This window comes from Engraulis encrasicolus, chromosome 5, assembly GCF_034702125.1.
Source record: "Engraulis encrasicolus isolate BLACKSEA-1 chromosome 5, IST_EnEncr_1.0, whole genome shotgun sequence".
In the NCBI taxonomy this organism is placed as follows: Eukaryota; Metazoa; Chordata; class Actinopteri; order Clupeiformes; family Engraulidae; genus Engraulis; species Engraulis encrasicolus.
This window is the reverse complement of record NC_085861.1, coordinates 30092439-30109938: the sequence shown is the minus strand read 5'-3', so window position 1 is coordinate 30109938 and position 17500 is coordinate 30092439. Positions and strand designations below refer to the sequence as shown.

At 44.0% G+C, this 17500-nt stretch overlaps 1 protein-coding gene and 8 non-coding genes across 12 annotated transcripts in view; 2 read left to right on the top strand and 7 right to left on the bottom strand.

Moving 5' to 3' along the window:
- Positions 1-17500, top strand: part of LOC134449237 (polycomb protein SCMH1-like) — a 46276-nt gene that overhangs the window by 5602 nt on the left and 23174 nt on the right. For 3 of the 4 annotated variants that reach the window (XM_063199077.1, XM_063199076.1, XM_063199078.1), the window contains 3 exons: positions 1-166; positions 1788-1876; positions 3958-4204. The exon at positions 1-166 is cut by the window's left edge and continues 69 nt beyond it. In XM_063199077.1, the coding sequence (XP_063055147.1) occupies positions 1-166; positions 1788-1876; positions 3958-4204 (502 nt within the window). The remainder of the gene's footprint in view (positions 167-1787; positions 1877-3957; positions 4205-17500) is intronic. The other variant, XM_063199079.1, reaches the window with a different exon arrangement.
- trnag-ucc (transfer RNA glycine (anticodon UCC)) lies at positions 4823-4894 on the bottom strand. The gene has a single exon. It is a non-coding gene; the product is annotated as a tRNA-Gly (tRNA).
- Positions 5989-6060, bottom strand: trnag-ucc (transfer RNA glycine (anticodon UCC)). The gene has a single exon. It is a non-coding gene; the product is annotated as a tRNA-Gly (tRNA).
- Positions 6548-6619, top strand: trnag-ucc (transfer RNA glycine (anticodon UCC)). Its single transcript has one exon. It is a non-coding gene; the product is annotated as a tRNA-Gly (tRNA).
- Positions 7820-7891, bottom strand: trnag-ucc (transfer RNA glycine (anticodon UCC)). The gene has a single exon. It is a non-coding gene; the product is annotated as a tRNA-Gly (tRNA).
- On the bottom strand, positions 9097-9168 carry trnag-ucc (transfer RNA glycine (anticodon UCC)). The gene has a single exon. It is a non-coding gene; the product is annotated as a tRNA-Gly (tRNA).
- On the bottom strand, positions 10193-10264 carry trnag-ucc (transfer RNA glycine (anticodon UCC)). The gene has a single exon. It is a non-coding gene; the product is annotated as a tRNA-Gly (tRNA).
- Positions 10889-10960, bottom strand: trnag-ucc (transfer RNA glycine (anticodon UCC)). The gene has a single exon. It is a non-coding gene; the product is annotated as a tRNA-Gly (tRNA).
- trnag-ucc (transfer RNA glycine (anticodon UCC)) lies at positions 13400-13471 on the bottom strand. Its single transcript has one exon. It is a non-coding gene; the product is annotated as a tRNA-Gly (tRNA).

Below are 17500 nucleotides of genomic sequence, written 5' to 3'. Positions count from 1 at the left end.
ACCTCCACCTGCATCGCCACCGTGGTGGGCCTGACGGGGGCCCGGCTGCGGCTGCGCCTCGACGGCAGCGACAACAAGAACGACTTCTGGCGCCTGGTGGACTCTTCGGAGATCCAGCCTATCGGCAGCTGCGAGAAGAACGGAGGCATGCTGCAGCCTCCTCTCGGTGAGTGTGGTGAAACCGCTGTCATGCATTACGATACATTAAAATATGATATGATAGGACTTTATCATCCTTTAGCAAGACTCGTTTGAGACAGGACATACACATAACATCACAAGACTATTGTACATGTGCCATTCTTATTGAGCATAAGCACCATAGACAAAAACAGAGCCTGGGACCTGGGACTTATAGCCCAGTCACAGATACAGGCATATAGGCATCCTCTACCATGTCTGAGGTTGCATGGTAGACTTCCCTACAGAGGCAAACTGCGATAACTACATGTTAAAATAGAGTTTAGACTGAAAATGGTCTTCATTATATTTTTCCTTAACTTTTATCTCAAGGTTACAGTGAAGGTTAACTGTCTGGGAAATTCTGGTTTTATAGTTGCTGGTGTAGTATTGGGTAGCTATACTTAAGCACCATTCCTCGGTGATGCCTCAGACTAGTCAGAAGTTATTACGTAAATGTCCTTTTTTGATCAATATGGTACTTAACTGTAACTTTTTAGACATGCTCATTCTCATATTTGGTAGATGAACATCCTCTTGCAGTTGCCGATATATATATCCAGTGGATTCAATATTCAAAACATACAAACAAACATTATTTAACATACCGTAGTGACAGTTCAGTGATGCTCTTAGAACATTAAGATGTCCACCAGGTGTCACTCAGCTAGCAGATTAGCTCTTGTGTCTCTCGTGTGGCTTGTAGGTGCCACTAGTGAGTCTGTCAAATTCTACCCATCGTCCCTAGCTTAGTTAGCTTGAGATGATGTAATAATGGGAACAGTGGCTATATGATTGAATGGTAAGCTTTTTTCAGATTTCCTGAAAGCTAAATCCGTCACCGATATTGTTGCCAATGTAATAATAACTTACTTACTGCTAGACGTGAACAATAGTACCTTCTGTAAAAGCACATCAATTCTGGTTTAATTTGTCATAACTGTGTAATAACAGCCTGATCTCCAAAAATTCCGTGCTCCTGGACACGGATGTTAAGGACACAAAATCTGTGTCCAGGAGCACGGATTTTGCCAAAATTCCGTGCTCCTGAACACGGAATTGTTTTCCGTGATGGAGACACGGAAGTGCTTTCTATATTCCCACAGCACTATGTTAACTCAATCATTACAAAATACATACCCAATGCTAATCCTAAACAAAATAATGCTATAGCAATTTAAGTTGTGCCCTGACCAAAACATTCCCTAACCTTAACCTGTCATGAAAGACATATTTTTGAGAAATACCTTTTCCAGTTCCTTTAGGCTATCAAATTCATGAATGAAAGAATACTAGCTGTGTCCAGACCAAAACAATCCCTAACCCTAACCTGTCAGTAAGAAATGTTTTTTGAGAAAAAATATTTGAAATGAGAAAAATCCTGATAAAACACAAGACTGTGGAAACATAAAACTGTGGGAGTAGAGAGAGCACTTCTGTGTGTCCATCACGGAAAATAATTCCGTGTCCAGGAGCACGGAATTTTGCAAAATCTGTGCTCCTGGACACGGATTTCGTGTCCTTAACATCCGTGTCCAGAAGCACGGAATTTTTGCAGATCATGTTGGTAATAAAGCTGTGTTTTGCTTTTTCACGACTCTCTGTAGGCTTTCGCTTGAATGCCTCATCGTGGCCCATGTTCCTGCTAAAGACTCTAAACGGAGCGGAGATGGCCCCAGCGCGCATCTTCCATAAGGTAGCTGTCCACACACCAACAACCAGAATTCACATACAATTGTGAACGGCTCTCGTGCCAACAGCAAGTCCATACTCAAATTTTAGATGTCCCTGCGCCAACAAGAAGCCCACAGAAACTCACTAGGTGTTAGCTAACTGTCCACACAGCATAGTGCCACTACCTGGCCTTTTTATTTGCAAGCTTAAAACTTTGGGTTCTCTCCAACACACCTGACATAGCTAGGCGTGCAAAAGGTTTGCTTTGTTTAGAATGTTTACATCCAGCAGCGCTGAGGCAGACGACACATATTTAGCCCCCCACAGTTAGCCAGACATAGCAGACCCCAGGTCAGCAACACCTGCATATACTGCTCATGTGTGCTGCGCTACACTGTGTAGCTGGCACCTGTGCCTCCTGCAGTCTGGCAAGGCCGGCCTCCTCCTCCTGTTCCTGATCTGTAATAGTACACCCAGAGAGAGTAGAGAGTAGTGGTGTCAACAATGATCGATTCGGCGATGCAATCCAAAGCGGGGCATGGACGATCCAGAATCGATCCGGCAAGTTCCAGAATCGATCCGGCAATTTTTTTAAGTTTCAATTACTTCCATCGATATTTCGGGAGCAAATGAATGTTAAATTAAATAAAAGCACTTCAAAACATTGCAAGAGTGATACAGACTGATACAGAAAACAGCCAATAAATTGTTGCTCAGTATCTGACTACTTGTATTGCCTCATCATGACTGATTAAACATTTGCTTTGCTTTCAGTAGAAATGTAATGCATTGCAATGCATTGTAGAATTGCATTGGATCGGATCGGATCGCATAGAATCGAATCGAATCGCTACCTCCCGAATCATGATCGAATCGGATCGTGAGGGCAGTGCCGATCCACACCACTAGTAGAGAGACTTAAAGAATATCTGGTACACCTGTGCCACTACACTACAGAGAAACTGGGCCACAGAGTAGACTGTAATTAGTCACCCATTGTCAGTAGCACACAGTATCAGTGGAGTACTTTGTGGTGCCTTCACCCAGTGGATGTCAATGGCACAACATGTTTACACTAGGTGGCAGTAGTGCTATAGACTTAGGACCTACTGTAGGGTTAGAATAAGGGTTTGGAAGAAACAATGAACGGTGAAAGAAGTGCCGGAGAGACCAGCAAGAGAGATACACCAGCTATCATTGATCTACTCCCTCTCTCTCTCATTTTCTTTCACGATAACAGTATTACTGTATGTCTAGAATTGATATCATTAAGCATCGTATGCATCTTTGTCACACACATGCTCATTGTCACACACACTCCATTACACACACAGTATTGCTATTTTTTTGCCTCTGTGTCTGTTGTCTCTTGTCTGTCTCAATGTCTCTCTACACTCATCCTCTCTTTCCTCCTCTGACTCTTCTCTTATCCTCCTCTCTTCATCTCCCCCTTCCTGTTGCATTGGTCCGCTCTTTCATACTGTAACGTCTTCCTGTCTTTCTTTGCTATTATCACTCCTCATCTTACTTTTCCCCCTCGTTCCCTCTTTTCCTCCTCATCCTCCCTGCTTCATTTCATCCCCTACTTCTCTGCCTTCCTCCATATCATCCCCTCTCTCCACCTCCTCCTCTCGTCCATCTGCGCCCACCCCCACCTCCTCCTCCATCTCCACCTCAGAGTCAAGGAAGACGCGCAGGCGTTGAAATATCAGTCACTCTGTGCACCAAAATGTTTAAAAGCTCTAAAAAAGTATACTGGGTGCTCCGGTCATCCCTGGGTCTAGTTGCTGAGAAGTAGCAGTCTGCCTTGATTCTGCTGTCCTCGACTTTGAGCACCACAAAGGCTGAAGCGCAGGCATCCTTTTAAATCAGTGGTTCTCAACTTAAAAAAGACACACCCTTGTCCTCATCATAAACCTCCCAACGCCCCCTTGACCTCAACATAAGCCTGCCAACATCTCCCTAGGTATTAAAAATTTGAATGGACTACTGCCCGCCAATTGAGCACCCCTCACCCCACCCCTCAGCAGTATCCTTCTCAAAGCCCCCCTAGGGCTCCCTAACGCTATTCTAACCCCATCCCCATGTTGTTTGCTCCCCAAGCAGGAGCCTCCGGCGCCGGAGCAGAACTCCTTCCAGGTGGGCATGAAGCTGGAGGCAGTGGACCGCAAGAACCCGCACTTCATCTGCCCGGCCACCGTGGGGGCGCTGCGCGGCGTGGAGGTGCTGGTCACCTTCGACGGCTGGCGCGGGGCCTTCGACTACTACTGCCGCTACGACTCACGTGACATCTTCCCCGTCGGATGGTGCGCCATGACCGGGGACAACCTGCAACCGCCCGGCAACAAAGGTCTGTTGTCGACTTTACTGTATGTACGTTTGTGTGTGTGCGTGCACGTGCGGTGTGGGTACGCGCGTGCGTGCGTGTGCGTGTGCGTGTGCGCATGCACAGCTGTGTGTTTGCCACTGTCATCTATTTGGTTTACACAGAATTTGCACTAAACACTCCAATCATGTAGATTCCTATGAATCTGTTTTACTCTGTTTAGCATTGTTTTCTGTGGTATGGACTTGGAGTTAAGTTAATTGACTTAAGGTGAAAGTCTCTGGTTCAACTTCTGACATCAATGGGTGGGGAAGGGAGAAAGATTTGTGAGAAGGTTGTGAGAATGGTACAGTACTGTGCCTTTGTTGTAATGCTTTGTGCTTCCTGATGTTTGTGATGCAGATGTTGAGTTTTACTGTTTGCATCTAGATTGCTGTGTGATTGCAAGAACTAATGGGATTGACTTATTCTCCTTAATTGATAGATTGTTGATGACTTTTATTAACAGGTCCTAAGGCACTAACCCCAAAGTTTCCTAAAACCTCACAGATGGGTTTCGCACTTACAAAATGTTAAAATATTTATGTTATGTATTAAAATACACTAGGGCCCACATTTTGGAAAGGAGAAAAGAGTGTTTTCTGCGTTGGCCGGGAATCGAACCCGGGTCAACTGCTTGGAAGGCAGCTATGCTCACCACTATACCACCAACGCTTGTCTCCTGAAAGAGACAAACCAGTGCTTTTAGGCAGTCGGTAATTTTCTCAAGAATGTGGGAAACCGGTGAGCCTCAACCTCCCAACCCCCACGCCCTGGGGACGGAAAACCAATGTTTGCTTTGCAGACAGCTCAGGCAACACTCTGTGCCATGTCCATACCTAAAGCTCTCTACTTAGCCAGACTCTTGAAATAACTGTTTCACTAAAACATTTCCTCTTATTTACAAACCGTATATTGCCAGTATTGAATTTACATGGCCTTGAGCTGAATGGTCCTATACTGTGTCTGGATCAGAACCTTTGGTAACACTTTACTTAAAGCCCACATTATAAGCGCATTCATAACATATTATATCGCCCATTATAATTACTTATAATGTATTATGACTACAGCCATAATGCTTAATGATGCTTTATATTAACAGTTATGAATAATCATGAATCTAGCTTATAATGCTTTATAAATCCAAGGGTGTCATGAGTGCTCATGACTGGCTATAAATTACAGGCTGCCTGATGGGGCTTATAGTACATTATGAGTACCTATACCCCTCTATGCTCAGACCTGGATGATAAACTGTCATAAGGGCTCATACGATGCTGTTTCATGTGAGATCATAAGTCGTCAATGTGTGCTCTAAGTAAAGTGAAGTTCATATGGATGCATCTATAATGCACTGTATAATATACATCAATAATGCATCGTAATGTACTATAAGCCCCATCAGGCAGCCTGTAGTTTATATCCAGTCACGAGCACTCATAACACCCTTGGATTTATAAGGCATTATAAGATAGATTCATGGTTATTCATTACTGTTAACATAACACATCATGAAACATCATGGGTGTAGTCATAATGCGTTGTAAGTAATTATAATGTGCAGTATAATTTGTTATAAATGCGCTCATAATGCGCTATAGATATGGGCTTCATAGAAAGTGTTACCGAATCTTTTTTTTTGCCCTTCATTTACTTTGTAGCATTCAGCATGTCAGCAACACTAAGCATGTGTATGCTAACTAGATTTTTGACAATGTTTGAACAGTCAGTTTTTGATGGAAGCTGTCCAGTAAGAAAAGGAAGTTTGCGTTGGCCGGGAATCGAACCCGGGTCAACTGCTTGGAAGGCAGCTATGCTCACCACTATACCACCAACGCATGAAAATAGAGGGAGAAAAGGCAGTGCACGCCGCTGTGGAAAGAAAGAGGCTGTGAGCTGCAGCTGTAGAGGAATGTGACATCACCTCAGGGAAATCCTGTGCTCACAAAACGGTTGCCGCTGTGAATGCATCACACCTCACAGAGTTTTTGAGCTAACTTTGAGTCATGGGCAAAGTTCTGTAAATGGATAGAATGAATGAATGCTTGATATTATTTAATTTTGAAATATATTGATCGAAATCTTTACCCCATGGCAGCAGGAATGTGCTGTGCTCACTGACTCTGAAGGGAAGCCTTTAAGCTGACCGCAGCCAGAGGTTCAAAATCTCACTGAAGTCAGCTGCAGCCAGTGAGTCTTTCCTTCAGTGCGCTCAGGCCTGCTGCCCTGGGGTGACGTGACGTCACAGCTAATCTCCCCCAGCTGTGTCTCTCCGCCTCTTTTTGTCCACAGCTGTGTGTGCTCCCCTGTTCCCTCTCTTTCCATGCGTTGGTGGTATAGTGGTGAGCATAGCTGCCTTCCAAGCAGTTGACCCGGGTTCGATTCCCGGCCAACGCAACCTACCTTTTACATTTTTGGGATGCTAAAAGCTTTTTTTGGAAGGAAGAAAAACTGAAAAATGTATGTATACAACCTCATTTCTGAATTTGGTAACTTACAGTCTTCCTTACATGCTGAATGTTATGAAGCAAAGACAGATCCGCCGCACAGCCTGAGATTGATGTGAAGTTTTCATTAAAACCATATTGATGTATGCAGTATTGTAGTGGAAGAACATTGAAGTTTTGTTACAATTCTGTAACTCAGGCCTGCCCATACCGTTGCACTGAAAGTACACCACTACACTGAATCATATGTTCAAGTCAGTCTTGCCGAACTGATTTGGTTGACCTTTTTGATATGCACAAAGTCCAAGAACCAATGAAAAATGTGCACTATGCCATCAGAATCACTGGTTTAATTGACAGTTTGTCTTTGCAGAGGTTAACAGATAAGAAGCACTTGACACAAACCTGTTGATCACACCCCTGTGAACTTATCTGGACATTTTGCCAGACCAAGCTCTGGCTGTAAGCTTGCAGCAACCTACTGAAACATTCTAGATTGCTTGTAGATGTATCAGGTACTATGCATTGGCATTAGACATCTACCTGTTACTCCTTTCATAAAGAACTTCCTGATTATAGAAGAAGCTTGGCAGCCATGAACTGATGGTTAAGTAGATGGGCTTTAGATCTGAGGGTTGCCGGTTCAAATCCCACCCTTCCACTCCATGGCTGAGGTGCCCTTGAGAAAGGCATCTAACCCCAAACTGTTCCGGGGACTGTAACCAATACTCTGTAAATGATTAATTCGCTTTGGATAAAAGTGTCAGCTAAGTGTAGTGTAATGTAAAAAAAAAGCTTGGCTTGAAAGCCTAGACTTAAAATGCCAAATTCCACTCGTCCATGATCGATCCATCCATTCATATATCTATCCATCCATAATATGTCAACTAGAAATCAACATGTTTCTGTCAAATTTGTCTCTATGTAAGTCTGTTGGACAGATGTCCAACCAACCAGATTGCCTGATTTCAATGTTGAATAGGGTATGCACAGTGTTTACGTTTTGGTGGTCCCCCATTTTTGTCTACTCAAACACCTACAGATTTACGACCAACAATGTGGAAATGTGGCTGTTTGGATCTTAACACAAGCCTCCATCATCAGGTTCCAAACATTTTGCTTCAAGCACTCCAGAGGGATAAAGGAGGTTTGCGTTGGCCGGGAATCGAACCCGGGTCAACTGCTTGGAAGGCAGCTATGCTCACCACTATACCACCAACGCACGGAAAGAGAGGGAACAGGGAGCACACACAGCTGTGGACAAAAAGAGGCGGAGAGACACAGCTGAGGGAGATTAGCTGTGATGTCACGTCACCCCAGGGCAGCAGGCCTGAGCGCACTGAAGGAAAGACTCACTGGCTGCAGCCGACTTAACTGAGATAGATTTAGTCCATGATGTCATTGAAACCCATGGGTCAACACTTTTAACAGACTTGTCAACACTGTTCAAGGTGCATATAGATGCTGCACATGTCTCACATGTTGTCCCGGTTAAATGTCACTCCCTTAATGGGTTAATCTGTGATTGATGGATGGATGGATGGATTTTGGTGATATCACCAAAAACAGTTTGCCTAAATGTTGCACCATTGAGTTTCTCCACATCCCCACAATTTGTTTACTGCTGGACAAACCTACAACCAATCTGCAAAACTGTTTGCCTCACTATTGCACTACCGCGTTATTACCAAACTGGCAGATTAGGTTTGCTCTGGATTATGTTCATGCATTGGATTGGTGGATGGGTTTTGGTGAAATGACTAAGAAGAACTGTTTGCCTCACTATTGCACCAAGTTTGGTCATTGGCAAGCGTATGATGTGGTCAAGGCAGCATTTGCTTAAAAAAAAAAGGTTGAGAACTACTGCGCTAGACAGACCTACAACCCGTCAGAACAGCTGATTTCGATGATGAATGCTTATTCTTTTTTTTCATTTATTGGTGTCTTTTTTCTGTTCAGGGGCTTAGAGTGAAACATCAGAGTGACGAGCCAAGGCTGTAAATCAGATCCTGGAACCCATTCCCAAATACCTGGTAATTCTAACATCAGAATTGTAACCAAGGGGTGCATTTCTCAAAACCAAAGTTGCTTACTAGATTAGCTACTTTGTTGTTTTCAATGCATTTTCCCATTGGCAACTACCGAAGTTGCTAACAGGCTAACAACTTCCCTTTTGAGAAATGCATCCCAGCAATGTATGAAATATACATTTTCAAAGAAAAAACAATGTGCCAGTTTCCTTTGAGCTGAACGGATCCTAGCTTCAATACTATCTGAATGAGAAGGGTTTTTTTCCGGCTGAGATAATTCTGTCATGGCATGTAACATTTAAGCAACACCAAGCCAGTCTGCACATTAGACAAGGTTGTGCACTTTACAGTGTTTAAACCATGCTTGTTGGAAGCTTTCCTATTAGAAAAGGTGGATTGCGTTGGCCGGGAATCGAACCCGGGTCAACTGCTTGGAAGGCAGCTATGCTCACCACTATACCACCAACGCATGCTGTGAGAGAGAAAAGGCAGCGAACTAAGCTGTAGGGAAAAAAAGAGGCGGAGCGCCAGAGCATGAATGACGTCACCGCAGGCTCCGGGCCTGTGCCTGACAAAAGAATCCCGAGCTCTAGCAGACTTACTGACTCCTGCTGGTTGCTTATAATATTACAAGTGGAATCATTGCTGAGTGACATGATGTCTTCTTACCAGATGGCATGGCTGTCATATGGCAAGATATGGATATGGACTTAAATGCAAAGAGATGTGGTATTGTGTATCCCTCATAAATAGTTGTTTATACAGCCTAAGAGGAAAGAGAAAGAGATGGCGAATTGTGTGCGTACATTGTGTGTGTGCGTGCGTGTGTGTTTATGAGTGGGGGAGGGGTGTTGACTGAGGGAAATTAAGCTTCTCAATGAATGACAGCTTGTGAGAGTGAGATGGAGAGTGATTGAAGTAGAGAGAGAGCAGCACGAGAAAGTGAATTTGGAAAAAGAGGTCAAGTGAGTGAGACATAGTTTATTACAAAAATTACGAAAATTACATAGTTTAAGCAGTGACAGAAATATTTGACCTAAGGCAGGTGTGTTGGCGATAAATAAATGTTGATATTTATAACCAAATCTAGCTACCGAATTTCTGTGAGATTTGTGTTGGTGTGGGCATCCAAGAGGTGCGTATGGATTTGCCGTTAGCATGAGGCATTTCAGAATTGAGTTTGAGTTCCAGGTGTTGATGTGCTAAATTTATGCTTTCAGTAAATGTATGTCTTTTGGAGTATAGGCCATGATGACATGTCTGTCAAAAGCATCTGTGTACTACTGGACAGAGGTCCAACCAATCAGGCTACCTTATGTCAGTGAAGTATGCACAGCGTTTACCTTTCGGTGGTCCCCCATTTTTGTCAACTTTCACTCCAGATGAATGACCAACAAACCACAAACATGTGAGTTTTGAGCTTAGCACAAGCCTCCATCATCCAAACGTTCCAAACGTTTTGCTTCAAGCACTCCAGAGGGATAAAGGAGGTTTGCGTTGGCCGGGAATCGAACCCGGGTCAACTGCTTGGAAGGCAGCTATGCTCACCACTATACCACCAACGCATGGAAAGAGAGGGAACAGGGGAGCACACACAGCTGTGGACAAAGTGAGTGAGACATAGTTTATTACAAAAATTAAGAAAATTACATAGTGTAAGCAGAGCGAGAGATTGAATGAGACGTTGACTTGAAGGAAAGGGACAGAAATATTTGCCCCAAGGCAGGTGTGTTGGCGATTAAATAAATGTTGATATTTATAACCAAATCTAGCTACCGAATTTCTGTGAGATTTGTGTTGGTGTGGGCATCCAAGATGTGCGTATGGATTTGCTGTTAGCATGCGACATTTCAGAATTGAGTTTGAGTTCCAGGTATTGATGTGTGTGCCGATATCTGCTAAATTTATGCTTTCAGTAAATGTATGTCTTTTGGAGTATAGGCCATGATGACATGTCTGTCAAAAGCATCTGTGTACTACTGGACAGAGGTCCAACCAATCAGGCTACCTTATGTCAGTGAAGTATGCACAGCGTTTACCTTTCGGTGGTCCCCCATTTTTGTCTACTCAAACACCTACAGATTTAAGACCAACAATGTGGAAATGTGGCTGTTTGGAGCTTAGCACAAGCCTCCATCATCAGGTTCCAAACATTTTGCTTCAAGCACTCCAGAGGGATAAAGGAGGTTTGCGTTGGCCGGGAATCGAACCCGGGTCAACTGCTTGGAAGGCAGCTATGCTCACCACTATACCACCAACGCATGGAAAGAGAGGGAACAGGGTAGCACACACAGCTGTGGACAACAAGAGGCGGAGAGACACCGTTGGGGGAGATTAGCTGTGACGTCACGTCACCCCAGGGCAGAGGGCCTGAGCGCACTGAAGGAAAGACTCACTGGCTGCAGCAGACTTAACTGAGATAGATATAGTCATGATGTCATTGAAACCCATATGGGTCAACACTTTTAGCAGACCTGTCAACGCTGTTCATATGCGCAGATGCTGCAGCCAGTCTTTGGCCAGATTCAGACTAGAGTATGGCGGAACGGCAGCGAGACGACCGGTGTGTTCTGCTCTGCCTTTCACACCGACAGCGTCGCCATACGCGACTTGGTCTGTTCAAAATCCCCCCACAGCCATTGCTAGTTCGTACTTTGCTATTCATTTGAATGGGACACCGCCTGTCGCTGCCGTCTAAAATCCACTCGAATTCTTCTATTTTCCAAGTAGAGTAGAGTACTTTTATTAATCCCGAAGGAAATTAAGGTGTCTGTCATCTTACATAAATACACAAATCCAAACATACACAAAGAACTTATACACATAAATGCACATTACAGTAAAAGTATATCGCCACACGCTCTCTCTCTCTCTCTCTCTCTCTCTCTCTCTCTCTCTCTCTCTCTCTCTCTCTCTCTCTCTCTCTCCCTCCCTCCCAACACACACATATTGTAACACACATATTGTAACACACACACACACACACACACACACACACACACACACACACACACACACACACACACACACACACACACACACACACACACACACACACACAAGGTCCTTGTAGGGCATCATGTTGCATACATACACACAAAAAGTCAAGATAAACGTGTTCAGTACACATAAAAGAGCCAAAGTAGTTCTAATTATTGTGCATTGTACAAGTCCCTCAGGTTATTTTTTTTTTTTTAAATGTTCCAAATGCAGCGCAGAGCGTAGCCGGCTCCTGTGCCACAACTGCCCGACTACTGCCGGTTGCTCTGGAAGGACAGATCTGTTTCCATGTATTTTCGCCACCACCAGTAAAAAGCTCTTCCGTCCCGCGACGCTTCACTGCTCTGGTGTGAATTAGGCCTTAAAATGTTGTCCTGCTCAAATGTCATTCTCCCTTAATGGGTTAATCTGTGATTGGATGGATTTTGGCGATATCACCAAAAAAGTTTGCCTGAATGTTTCTCCACATTCCCGCAATCCATTTAGTGCTGGACAAACCTACAACCAATCTTCAAAACTGTTTGCCTCACTATTGCACTATTGCGTGATTACCAAACTGGCGAATTGGGGTTGGTCTGGATTATTTTCACGCTTTCATTTTAATATGGATAGATGGATGGATGGATTTGGGTGAAGTGACTGAAGGAGATCTGTTTGCCTCACTATTGCACCAAACTTGTTGTCAATGGTGGGTCTGGCAGAGCTCTCTAACAGGCAGGAACTCTTTAGAGGCCGGATCAGCAGGCAACTGTGAAATACCTCAGTGTAGCACTAACGGGGGCTCTACAGTCAGCCATCCAGAGGACGACAGAGCCCTTGGGGGGCATTGACAAGGAGACAGAATGATGAAGCATTAGCATTAGAATAGACTTAATTCATTTGAACTCAAAATAAACAACACTTCAGATTTTCTTTTACTTAAGACATGTAAAAGTTTTATCTTTTACCTGGGTAGAAAGGTAGGTAAAAGATAAGACTTTTACATGTCTTAAGTAAAAGAAAATGTTAAGTGTTGAGTTAAACAGTTAGACATAATGAACGTAATACATATAGTAGCAACACTGCCCCGGAAGCAATGTTTCATAGGTACACAGAAGCATACTCTGACTGCACAGGAAATGATAGTGTTTATTAGGCAGTGTTGTTTTCATCATGATGATGAGGTTTGCTTTGGAGGGGTGCATTTGCTAAAGAAAGGTTGAGAACTACTGCACTAGACAGAGCCACAACCGATCAGAACTGCTGATTTGAATAATGAATGCATAGCCTTCATTTCCATTAATTAGTCTTTTTTTCAGATCAGGAGCTGAAAGTGTATCATCAGAGTGAGGAGAGACAAGCCAAGGCTATAAACTAGAATATTATAACATAATTTTAATGCTTATAATAATGCAGGACTTTCTTTTATGACCTGGCCATTCTAGCATCCGAATTACAACCCAGCAATATATAAAACATACATGTACGTTTGGAAAAAAAAAATCCATTTGCCAAAGTGTTCTTTGAAATTTACACTTAAAGCCTTGAGCTGAACTGGTCCTTGCTTCAACACTGTCTGAATGAGAAGGCTTTTTGCCTGGCTGAGATTATTCTTCCATTTACAGTAAGCAATAACACTAAGCATGACTCTAGACGAGGTTGTACACTTTACAATGTTTAAACCATGCTTGTTGGAAGCTTTCCTATTAGAAAAGGTTGATTGCGTTGGCCGGGAATCGAACCCGGGTCAACTGCTTGGAAGGCAGCTATGCTCACCACTATACCACCAACGCATGCTGTGAGAGAGAAAAGGCAGCGCACTAAGCTGTAGGGAAAAAAAGAGGCGGAGCGCCAGAGCATGAATGACGTCACCGCAGGCTCCGGGCCTCTGCTCACTGACTAGTGACAAAAGAATCACGAGCTCTAGCAGACTTACTGACTCCTGCTGGTTGCTTATAATATTACAAGTGGAATCATTGCTGAGTGCCATCACAGTGGGTTTACATACAGTGTTGAATCTCGCCCTCCAACCCGTGCCTGCAGTTCACCTAGGGAGCGCTGTCGAGACAGCAGAGCTCATAAGGCTGGCGCTAATAACTTGACATTGTGCTCGCTGTCGGCTGAAACTTGACAATATTACTGTAAGTTCTGAGAAACCAATGTGGATTTCAATGAAATGTACAATAACCTGGGAGTTATGTCCTTCTGATTTCCTACAGTTTTGGCATGTATGAGTCAGCCTCCGCTAGCATTTTGCTAACGAAATTGCTCTATGGCAGTCGTGATCACAGCAATGCAGCCGGTCGACCAATCCAACCACAGTGTGTGAAGCCACTCGTGACATAATATTGACAATAAAGTCGTATTTTACAAAGATCCAGCGAGTTTAAACATTCAAACTAACTGCTGTTTGAAAGGATAATCTATCCTGCCTTTTGGAAAAATAAATTGAAACGATGATACCAATTATCTCCCAAAGCAATGGTAGCATCGTGGTTGAGCTCCATGGGATCCCATTCATTTCAACAGCCTCTGCGCTCCTTGGCGCTCCTCTGCGCTGCCTGGATGGCGCCACTTAGTGGACAGTACCACCCGGAAAAAGTTGCGAAGATTGCTCTCTCGTACTACCCATAAACACTCTCTGGTGACATGATGTCTTCTTACCAGATGGCATGGCTGTCATATGGCAAGATATGGATATGGACTGAGATGCAGAGAAGAGCATGATTTAACCCATTTAATCCTAAGGCACCTGCAAAAAATGCCTGCTGAATGCCTAAGCCCTTTTTGGGAAAAGGTGCCTATAAAAACTATAAATATCTAAAACTTAATATATCTTAGCCTATGGAGCACACACAAAAAAAACATGAAATGAGTTGCATTTAAAAGCTAGGAACCCATTCTTGTATTAGAATGTGTTCATTCAGCTCTTACATACCTATGTTTTTAATTAAAAAAAAACTCAAATCTCATGAGCCTGAATGCAGCGCCTATATGTCGCTCCAGGTAGCTAGGTCAATGCAGCACTTATGCAGCATCGGACTTACATACTAGGTTAAAGCAGCATCCATCTGACCAAATGAGGAAGAGGGACAGAGAGAGAGAGAGAAGTGTGAAGAGAGGACAACAGAAAAGGGGTGAAACATAGAGATGTGATGTAGAGAACTGTTCAGAACAGTATCCTTCAGGGGGGTGGGGGGTTGTAAAATGGGTGGCAGCATATGAGTGGAGGAAAGAGGCTGAGAAGGGGAAGGGGCATGTGGAAAGGACTACAGTGGTGTGAGAAAGATGGATGGAACTGTAGGAGCGAAAGAGTTTGTGGGACGAGTAAAGAGTAATGGAAGCTGAAAGAGGGAGAAGGGAGAGGTCGAGGTGACTGAGGTAAAAGAGCAATGGTTATTGAAAGTCTGAAGAGAGAGGAGGGGGGGGCGTGTGTGTGTGTTTGCATGTGTGTATGTTTGTGTGCGTGCATGTGTGTGTGCGCGCGTGTGTGTATGTATGTGCGTGTGTGTCCGTGCGCGTGTATGCACGCATGCACATCTGTGTGTGTGTGCGTGTGCGTGTGTGTGTGTGTGTGTGTGTGTGTGTGTGTGTGTGTGTGTGTGTGTGTGTGTGTGTGTGTGTGTGTGTGTGTGTGTGTGTGTGTGTGTGTACTTGTCTGCAAGCCAGTGGGCCAAGGGATAAGGGCAGGTCTTTGTAGCACTTTTGCTTCATGAGGACCTGACAGCTTGCCAGCTGGCAGCGTTGTGCCCAATTACACACACACACACACACACACACACACACACACACACACACACACACACACACACACACACACACACACACATACAGACACATTATTGTCTCCTCTCTCTCTTTCTCTCCATTTTTCTCTCTCTCTATCACACAGACACACACGCGCACACACACACACAAAACACACACACACATACACACACAAATACACACACACACACACACACACACAGGCGCATTATTGTCTCACTCACACACACGGACGTGCACACACACACACACACACACACACACACACACACACACACACACACACACACACACACACACATTCAGAGGCCATCAGGGACATTCAGTGACAGAGTGGGACAGTTGGTGCATTCATGTGTTAAAAGTGTGTGTGTCTGTGTGTTTGAGAGAGAAGAGAGACTGAATCGTGACATCTTAGAATAAAAGCGCTGCACGCTGAGTACATTCACATTACTGTATCTGAGAGGGAGAGAGTTAGACAATAGCTTGGTGCTTATTTGTGAATGAAGAATAAAGCAAGGGAAGAATGGCCTTCACATGTTGGCAAGTAGTGTCGAGAGAGAGAGAGAGAGACAGACAGAGAGGAAGACAGAGTCTGAGAAACGGAGCAGGGGTAAATAGGTGATTTTGTCTTGACTTGAGTAGTCAATTGGGAAGGCAGTACAGCGTAAGAGGAAAAGAAAGAGATAGAGATAGTGTGTGTGTGTGTGTGTGTGTGTGTGTGTGTGTGTGTGTGTGTGTGTGTGTGTGTGCGTGTGTGTGCGTTTTTGTGTGTGTGTGCGTGCGTGCGTGCGTGTGTGTGTTTGAGGGAGCGAGTGAGTGAGGAAGGGAGATTGACTGAGGGAAATGAAGCTGCTGAATGTCTGAGACAGTTTGTGAGAGTGAGATGGAGAGTGATTGAAGTAGAGAGAGACAGAGCAGTAAGAGATAGTGAATGAGGAAAGAGAGGTCAAGGGAGTGAGAGACATAGCGATGGCAGAAAATTACAAAGTTTTAGCAGCACGATGGAATGAGATGCTGACTTGAAGGAAAGGGTCAGAAATAATTGATATGGGGTTGACGGATATGATATGTGATATTAGGGCTGTAACGATATTGCATCGAACCGAGAAATCGTGATACACAGAGTCACGATACTGTATCACGATACAAGGAGGCAGTATCGTAATACACCCTTTTAAGGTTTTGATACCCATCAGCCCAGAAAACAACCACATGATGTGAAGTGATCGTGCTTCCAAGTATCATCATTATTATTATATAGAAACTTTTTCAAATTATTAGTAGCCTCTTGTAATCTATTATACCTATAAACTATCATAGTTCTTATTCATAACATTTATAATGTTGGCAAATGTGAAATCGTGGGGTGTATCGAACCGTAGGTCATGAATCGGGATACAAACCGAATCGTGAGTTTGGTGTATCGTTACAGCCCTAGTGAATATGAATGAGAGATATTATCATGGGTAAAGGATTTAAGTTAGAAAGCAGAAAGAGGAAGAAATGGTGCTTGAGTAAGCATGAGAGAGATGGGTAGAAAAGGTCATGATTTGTAGGGAAAGAAAGACAGAGAGCGAGTGAAAAAAACTATTGGATAGACAAAGTGTGAGTGATGTGATTGCCTGAGCGGTAAAGGAGGAGTGGAGTTGTGGAGTCGTTGTAGTGAAGTTGTGGTGAACAGAAAGAGACAGAGCAAAGTGATTGTACCCGGTATGAAAGTTTTAGTGTGGTGTGTGTGCGTGTGCGTGTGCGTGTGCGTGTGCATGTGCGTGCGTGTGTGTGTGTGTGTGTGTGTGTGTGTGTGTGTGTGTGTGTGTGTGTGTGTGTGTGTGTGTGTGTGTGTGTGTGTGTGTGTGTGTGTGTGTGTGTGTGTGTGTGTGTGTGTGTGCGTGCAATTCAGTTGTTGTTTGTCACATCTGTGTGTGAGTGCATTGTGGTTGGTGCAAGTCTCCGTGCAAAATCATCAGTGGGGTCCCTCTGCAAAAAAGGGGCATGTGAAACACATGCGCACACACACACACACACACACACACACACACACACACAGACAC